Below are 9,202 nucleotides of genomic sequence, written 5' to 3'. Positions count from 1 at the left end.
AGAGCATGATATGTGTGCACTTTTGTGAGACTTTCGTAGCTCAATATTAGAAAGCCTATTTTCAAACACTACTGTTTCAAATTTGTTAACAGTGATGAAATCATTAGTTAAAGGGTCTCAACTAAATCCACACCTACAGTACTATGCCATATTAAACATCAAAGGATCCTTACAAGAAGCGAGGGAGGAGTACAAAGCTACACAAAAGGTTCCCCTTTCTACCTAAATATTATCTTCCCTCTCTAATGGAAAACACATTACAATACTAAGCATGTAAACCACATGATCACAACAGATCCCCAAAAAAAGGATTGGTGTTTAATACTGAACTATTTAGCAAACATAGTTTTCACAACATAGCCACCTCAAGGCCCACTGATGAAGGTCAATTCCTGTTAAGAATGCAATCCATATATAGCAGTATCCATAAGCAGCTCTATGATTGTTTCTAAGTAAAGCAGCTCATGCATACAAAAGTAAAACAGTATTCATAAGCAACTCTATGATTGTTACCAAGTAAAGCATCTCATGCATGCAAAAGTGTGCATCTGCATGTGCTTCAGCAACATGTTCTTGTATGCACAAGTAAATATGTACATTTACACTTGTTAACTTTTTACAAATATATGTATGTAATAGCTATGTGAAGAAGGTCTAATAAGAGGGCATGCCAAATACAAGAGATGTTTTATTGAAATGGTTGGAGAACAGGCAAATTAATCTCAAAACAGATGCAAAGAATACTTGAAAATTTAAATGGCTTATGCAAGGACACAGGATACAGCCATTATCATACAGAGGGACTAATAAAAAATACAAGATTGGCTAACCACCCAGAGTGTCAACCGAACCTCAATTGCTCCTATGTGAATTGCTTTTCAAATACTAGTACTGCAAAAAACTTATGTGGTTCAACATGGAAAGTGTGGATTACATGGGACATCATGAACAACTATTTTATATCCGCCACAAGATTATAATCAAATATGGACTCTACTATAACTACGGAAGAATCCAACCAGCCATCTACCTGCTTCCATGCAAAACCACTGGAGCAAGAACAGAATGCACACGATGCTCCCACACAATTCCATGCATATACCAATGGGTTAAGTAAATATTGGCCCAGGATCTCATTTGGAACAGTTATAGTAATGATTGGTCAACAACCAATAAATAAGACAAGCAGCAAAAGAGAGTAATTAGCAAAAGGCTGTTAAATGCATCAGCTCTACAATGACTTGGCAAACTGTGTTTATGGAGGGAGATTATAGAGAAATAGAGTATCCAGTAAGTTAAAACATCTTTTGTGTGGGTAGTATGTGTGGATATGACCATTGTACCACCTACAAACTGGGGCGCTAGATGAGACACTTAGAACTGAATCAAATAACAAGAAATTAATTACCCCTCAACCGGAACACAAGATCCATCAACAGAAAAAAGAGTCACTAGTTCCAAACATAGCTCAAATAAACCTAATGAGCATATATGAAAATAAGCATCCAAGAGCCACCAAGTTGTTACTATCCAATTGGAGACAATGTGAAACGCACATCCAAACTCCACAATAATAGTTGTTTCTGTCAAAGGCATTTCAATCTTAAAAGGTTCTGGTCTATTTTCCAATAAATGACAACCCACCAACTAAACAAAAACAAATGTCTGAAGAACAAACAGGCTGATCTGCAATCTTAACCTGTGCCCTCAAACTCACATCATAACTACCGTAAATATACGACCAACTCTGCATCAGCCAATAATTATCTATTAAGAAATCAGATCGATCATTTAATCCCCGAAAGCAACATTTCTATCTTAGCATAATATAGCTAACCGACAACCAAAATCCTCTCGACCAGTATTACTGAATAAATAACAAAAAAAATTAAAGAACTAAGATGCTTCCTTGGATATTACTGCACACACGACTATAAAACTGCCCGAGATCTTTTCGAAAGCACAATAAATAGGGACCAGAAACATAAAAAGAACATACTCGAATACTCAGAAATAATATCCATCACTTGAGCCCAAAATCAAGCCTTTCAACTGAGCGTTTTATACCTAGATCTCTGTAATAAAACCAAGTTTTTATAGACCCCGGAAAAGGACCAGATCAACCAGACCACAAATCAAATCGGTCACACCAGACACAAAATGCAGAGCCCTTAATCCGAGAGAGACGATGAGAAAAGGTCATTTAGATCCAAACGGAAACAAGAAAAGGGGCCATTGATCCGATAGCAACTCCACATCGATGGCATATAAATCGCAAAAGAAAAGGAGACCCAGAAAAAAACGAGAACCTACTAGAGGAATCGGAAACAAAACAAGTAGGAAAGCGAGGGCATTTACCAGCTTCTTTGATTCATTAGCCTGAAGTAGGTGCTGCTTCCATTCGTCAACGCTGTGGCAACCGATCACGGCACCCTCTTCCGCCATTGCCCTCTCTTACAAACCCTAACCCTCGATCGCAGAATTAATTAAAATGAAATTGAGAACTCACAGGGTTCCGTGAGACCCCTCTCCGCCCCTTATATGGGGAAGAACTTTGGTGAATTACGGAAATGCCGCCTTTGATCTTTATCCCAAACACAAATCTACCCAAACGCATACCCAAACGATCGAAACCGTTCGTTTCACACCACCGGTGATATCAGTGTGTCATCTTTCAGTATCTTTTGCACGTGCCGCTGTAGATGCGAATATGCCCACTATCAATAAAAGCGTGTCTGCGGTTGTCCGAAAAAATATTTTTTTTGTATGATACCTCTTTTTATAATTCTTAAATAATCATTCTTTAAAAAAAAATTCAAATATCCTTTGAATGATATCACATATTTTTTTATTGAAATCCAAAATTTTAAAATATTTTTAAAATAAAATACTATACAGAATTTTAAAACACTACATTATATTTTTATGGACAAAAATCAGCCCACAAAACACTGTAAATAATTGATGGATTTTTTTTATTTGGACCAAAAAACTGATAACATTTTGAAAGGATATTTTTGAGATATTAAAAATAAGAGATGAAATTATGAAAAAAGATACCAACTGAAAAAATAAAAATAAAATATCTTCTCAAATAGTCGCCCTATATATATACACATTTTGTTGAAACAACAAATTATTCTTTTTTATAATTAAAATAAAAATAGTGAAAATTTTCTTTTTATATAAAAAGTTGGATTTGTAAGACTGACAATACCATCTAATATTGCAGTTAACTAATGTTAAATGTTTTATAATAATAATAATAATAATATGTTAATGATATAGAAAATAAAATCCACAGTAAACCTAAAGTGATTTAGTTTGGCCAGCACACATTTAAAAAACCAGATGCAGTGACTCTGAATGGAAGGAATAATACTTAATATAGACTTTCTTATAATAACAACTTAAATAATATTATTTAAAACCAATATGTCACTGCAAAAATATTTTTGCTATGTATGATAACCTTTTTTTTTGTTTAATCATCTATGATAACTCACATTTAGAATGCTCATTTGGTGAATAAGGACATAGCAACAAGCACCTTTCTTAATTTCTTTGTTCAAAAAAATTGTTTATAATGAAAATTAAAGCATCAACTTTAATTTTCTATGATCTATTTTGTCTGCAAGGTTCCCCATAAAAGCCTAAGATTTAATTTAGTCCTCCATCTCTCCCATGCTCTCATTGTTGATCATAAAGATATTAGAAATAGAGAAGAGACAAAGCAAAGATTTCTTTCTCTCTTGTTTTCATACGTTTGAATGTGACTTCCTCTCTTTGATTGGCTGTGATCTTCTTGTATTTATAACTCAGCCCCATCCCTTGGTTTAATAGTCATAATATCTGAACATGTATATGATTTTTCTATGAAATTTGAAAATGAAAAGCCATATGTCAAAAGTTGATGTGACAATTCCTTTCTAATGAAGGTAGCAGGTTCAATGAACATGGACATGGTTGCATTCAATGTATAGGTGGTCCTATCTGCTTTCTCAAAAGACAAATCAAAGGAATATATGTTTTTATATGGCTTTTTTGCTATTTGGACTTTATTCCCCCCATCAACTACGAATGGTGGACGTGATGAGGCAAACAAGCAATACATGCAAGTCATTGATTCTTCCTTGTGGGATTGTTAAATATGACAGCAACCATTCCCCATTTTTAAGAATATATGTTCTTTAATTTATTCCCTACCTTTGATAACAGTATTATTTTATTTATAGTATAGTATAAAGGTAGAATTCGATCTCAATATCTTAGCCAAATGTTCAATCTTGTCAATGTAACGAAATGCATTGCTTTCTTGATGAGACTGACTTTTGGAGATTGTTAAGCATCCTCCTCAAGTTAACTTATGTGACTCATTAATTCTGATATGATTTCCAATTCACTGCCTTAATTGCATGATATAATTTTGTTTTTTAGTATAAAGTTGGATTTCTTTGACCAATTTCTAATTAATTGATTGCACCTAAATTTTATTTGATTTTATAATGGTAATCAACCACTTGCAGGTTCAATTTAGCTACATCAATCCAATGAATATTAGCTTAAAACCTAATTGAATTCCCAGTCAATTATTTTCTATTTTTCTTATGCTAATAATATATTTTATGAAGTGTAATTGAGACTATTTATTATTCCTCTATTTTCTTCTTATTTTTTTGGTTGCCCTTTTCTAATCTTTTCTCTCAAATTAACAAATGAATATTCTACTACTACTACTACATATTTTTAATTAAGCATGCATTATAATTAATTGAGTCATTGGATGTGCATCAAGTGATGAAACCACAGAATGAAAGAAGCATCACATGAAAGGAACATTTAATGTTTAGGCTCTTGTTATGTACATATCCATATTGACAACACAATCTATGTATATATACCTTTACAGCCATGGCAGTCCTAAGAACTTTCTCATGCTCTTCCTAACATCACCATGGTCTCCTCCCACATTTTATCTCACTTCTTTCATCACCTTACAGCTTCATGTCAGATAACTGTGGTAATATTTTCTTGGCTGCCAAACAGCAGGGAGAATCCGCAGCTGCCTTATTGATGTGAGCTGAGCCATGGGGTCCTCACGAGGGGAACAGGAGGGAGAGAGGAGACGAAGAGGGTTGGAAGATGCCTTGGCCTGTCCCCAGAATGAATTTTGGGTCGAATTGGGCCTTACGACGAACGAATCGGGCCCACTTAGGCCCGAAATGTCGAGCCCACTCGGTCCGTGATGGGTGGTGGGGGAGGTACTGCTTCATCTCAATTCCAACCTCGTCACAGAACTCCAAGATCTTCTGGTTTTGTTGGCTGAGATACTCCAAGCTTTGAGTCGGATCGTCGGAGTCCGATAGAGCCGATCGGAGGAAGGCAACCAAGTAGAACACCTCCTCGTCTGGTGTCACCACCGAGCTTCGATCATCCCACCTATAATAAGCACAAATATTGTAGCGTTAACCTGGAGCATGATGAAGTCTTATCCCTACAAACCAAGAGTGCTCTTCTCGATGATTTCAATCATTAAGGTAAAAGATTAGTGGCATGTTATGTTTCTTTGTAGCTAATTAAGTCTCTCGAAGGGTTTTAGGGTTACTTTTTAGGGTTTGTTCAAAGCAACAGCTTTGGCACCATAAAGGAGCAGAACAGGTTAAGGTAGATGGAAGCTGACCAACCACAACTTCTACTTTAGCAGGAAGGAAGCAGAGATAAGATCTTATCCGATTCATAGAAAACATTGGACACTGTGCAAATATGTAAGCTCTCATGCTAATCTAATAGCGTATAGAACGTGTTGTGTTGGAGCTCAATTATCATTCGGCTACATGCGAGTGGACATGGCAGAGACCATACAAGAGTCACATGCATGAGTGCAAGCAAACAAGCGGCGTGGTCAGTCTTCTGCTTACTTGTGCTTGTTCATGGGGTAGATGAGGATGGGGCCGCTGGTCCGGTTGCCCAGGATGCCGCGGAAGACGCCGCGGTCGAAGTCGGCGATCCGGGACGCCGGCACGAACAGGTTGAGCCACGGGTGCGGCACCTCCCACAGCCCCTTGGCCCGGAGCCGCAGCTCTGCCTTGTGGACGCGGTCGAGGAAGTCGACGTACGGCAGGTCGGTCGTGAAGACCGTCGCCGGTATGAAGCTCAGCTGCCTCAGCAGTGCTTCCACCACCTGCGACATGTCCATTGTAGCTGAATAAGATCGATGTCGGTATTAGGGTAGGTCGCAAAGCGAATAGAATATTTGAAGATGATGGAACAAAATCTAGCGTGCAGATCTCCTCCATGTTCTCCATGTGGGTGTAGTTTAGTGCTTCCGTTAGGTGTCAATGAAGCACAAGAAACATTAAGAAACCTTGGCCTCATGTTCCTCGTTGTCCATGGAAAGAGACTGGCGCGGACGACATACCTCGTCAATGGTGTCGGCGGTCGAGTCGTCGTAGTTCTTGGTCATCTCCAGGCAGTAGAGGACGCCGCCGTTGGAGCCGACGGAGCTTATCTTGACAGGATTCTTGGGGGAGAAGAAGGACGACCTCCAGTTGTTGATGAGGCCTTCGTCGACGATGACGAAGCCCTCGACGTAGTCGAACCTCTGGCTCGGGAGGGCGCCATGGAGGGAGATGAGGTGCTCCTGGTCTCTGGTGAAGGCACCGAAGTCCGAGTACAGCACGCGGATCCATCTCACCTAACCACAACAACAACAGCAGCAGAAGGCAATGTTAGCCAGTACTGACGATGATGATGATGAGAGATCATATGGAACATGGCTACGGATCCAGCTCTGCTTCTCTGAGTCAATTGGCTGGTTTCGTTTATGTCAGGGCTGCCTACAAGCTGGCTCTCATGGCTTTATCCACTAGATGGGTTGGGTGTCGGCGTCATGCAGGGTGCACACTATTGGAGCAGTGCAAAGTACAAACAGGATCGTGATCTCATGTCCATGTGTCCCTTGTAGGAACCATAAACAACTCGACTGCTCCAAGGCTAGCGTGGATGTGATTAGCCTGCAGATGAAGTGGTCCTAGCGACTACCTCTTTCTCGATCATCATTGAGCACAGTGATGGACATGAAGGCCAAAGTTGATGTTCAATGGAGTTGGGAGCAAGGAGGAATGGAAGAGGGGAGAAGGAGAAGGAAGATGTACCCTCTGGGGAGCTTGTTCCAGTGCAATTCTGGCCCTGGTGATGATCCCAAACTGACCCAGACCACCAAGAACTCCATGGAATAGCTCCGAGTTCTGCTCTTCCGAGCACGTAATGAGCTCTCCTTTACCTGAATATTTTAGATTTAGGAGATATTGTCGATGAGAAAAATTGAGGGGAATGATGATTCTGCTTTGGAGAAGTGACCTGTGACCACATCGAGCTCATAGACGTTGCTACTCTGAGGCCCGTGGTGGAAGGCTTGCCCGCTTATGCCCGCATTGGAGAGCGTCCCGCCGACCGACAGGTAGAGGTAGTCGGTCCACGACTTGGGCGCGAGGCCGCCGTTCGCCAGCGTCCAGTTCAACACATCGATCCATAGATCTCCACCCCAGACGTCGACGTAGTACTCGCCCGTCGACGGCGAGTACGCCGGCCTCGGCCGGGGCTCGAGCCGGCCGCGGCTCATCTCGATCACGACCCCGCCGGGCGCGAGGGCCTGGCCGCCGGTACAGTGCCCGTGGCCCCTGGCGGAGACCGGGAACCCACGGGCGGAGCCGTACGCGGCCCGGACGAGGCCGGCGACGTCTCCGGCCGAGCCGGGGCGCATCACGGCCACCGGCTCGGCCCTAGCGAGGCCTCCGAAATCGGCGGCCGCCGCGGCGACCTCAGCGGGGTCCAGACTCAACTGGCCCTCCACGGCCAGCCGGGGCAGCAGCTCCGCGGGCTCCACCGTCAGCCCGACGGTGGACATCAGCCTGCATATGGCGAAAAGCAGCACCAGGGTTTGCGCCATGATGCGGCACCACAAAAGCTTTTGGAGGCTGCGGGGTGGTGGGGTATCTGCAGGCACGGCTGTGTGGCGCTAACGTGCGCCGTACCGTAGGGAGGAGTGAGGCCCGAGGAGGGAGGAAGACGGAGGTGGGCGAACGCTGGATTTATACGGAAGGAGAGAGAGAGAGAGGTGGATGTGGAAGTGTGTGGGGAGGAAGAGAGGGGAGGGGAGGGGGGGACAAAATCTTGTGGCAGGGCGTGGGGACTCGCGGGGATTGGGAACGTAAGCCGATATCGCGCTTTAAAGATCTCCCTCGCACTCCCACTCTGCAGGCTTCCTCCGCGGACGACGTACTCACGCTTGCAGAAACGTTCTACGTACCCCATACACCTGTTCGCCACCTCTTCTCTCTCCCCGTAACTGCCACCTACCACGAAACATGTTACGACCAAAAGAACGATCCTTCTTGTTTTGATCAAATGAATCACATAGCTTCCTTCCATATATCTTTGTTATAGATGATCGACATTAAACCGTTTGTTGTTACTTTTGGTTATTTGACGTGTTAATGTGGATCATGGAACTAATCTGGTTAGAGTCCGATTCCGTTACGTGGCCAATTGAATGGAAGGCGCATCGAAGACATACTCGACAATAAGTAAGAACGATGATTTCAAAGGAGTAAAAGAAGATGAAACTTATGAGGTTATTTTGTTGATGATTCTGTTAATCATCAGTGTTTAATGGGAAGATATTCCATGAAAGCAACTTCGCGTAGTTATCGGGCATCATTCAAATATGACGAAACATCAGATGTTGTAATCAACATTATCGTGCCTCAGTGGGTGTCGGGATGGCAATAATACAATGCTCGAGCGTTCACATGTCAATTATTTCATATCATATATAAATAAAAAATTCAAAAAATTAGTTTGATCAAATCAAGTAGATAATTATGGTGATAGCATATGGATGGATGGATGGACGGATGGATGGATGGTGGTGGAGGTAGTGGTTGAGATGACCTTATAGACAGACAGACAGACAGACAGACAGGTAGATATGGATGCGACCTAGTGGGACCCGTCCTTGTGACACATTTTGAAGATAAATTATCAATATACGTTTTGATCATAAATAGATGTGGATATGAGTTTATATTTTAAGATGGAGATAGCTGGAAATTGGAAATTTGATCCAGCTGACATTTATAAAACCACAAGGGGAATTATCATGATTTGATCTAATAGGATAATTAATCTATTAATTTTATTA

The 9,202-nt window shown here is 41.7% G+C and overlaps 2 protein-coding genes across 2 annotated transcripts in view; both read right to left on the bottom strand.

The window, feature by feature from the left end:
• The window catches only part of LOC103982994 (thioredoxin H1-like), a 3,208-nt gene extending 674 nt beyond the window's left edge, over positions 1-2,534 (bottom strand). The window contains exon 1 of the mRNA XM_009400113.3: positions 2,359-2,534. Within this exon, the coding sequence (XP_009398388.1) occupies positions 2,359-2,445 (87 nt within the window). The 5' untranslated portion in view covers positions 2,446-2,534. The remainder of the gene's footprint in view (positions 1-2,358) is intronic.
• A 2,293-nt stretch (positions 2,535-4,827) lies between these two features.
• On the bottom strand, positions 4,828-8,186 carry LOC103982995 (cytokinin dehydrogenase 5). The gene is made up of 5 exons (XM_009400114.3): positions 7,360-8,186; positions 7,155-7,282; positions 6,419-6,694; positions 5,919-6,181; positions 4,828-5,439 (listed from the first exon to the last, which is right to left on the bottom strand). The coding sequence occupies exons 1-5, from the start codon at positions 7,946-7,948 to the stop codon at positions 5,097-5,099; spliced, it is 1,599 nt and encodes a 532-aa protein (XP_009398389.2). The 5' UTR covers positions 7,949-8,186; the 3' UTR covers positions 4,828-5,096.
• Positions 8,187-9,202: the final 1,016 nt, after the last annotated feature.

This window comes from Musa acuminata, chromosome BXJ1-4 (assembly GCF_036884655.1).
Source record: "Musa acuminata AAA Group cultivar baxijiao chromosome BXJ1-4, Cavendish_Baxijiao_AAA, whole genome shotgun sequence".
Taxonomy (NCBI): domain Eukaryota; kingdom Viridiplantae; phylum Streptophyta; class Magnoliopsida; order Zingiberales; family Musaceae; genus Musa; species Musa acuminata.
This window is presented reverse-complemented; position numbering and strand designations above follow the sequence as displayed.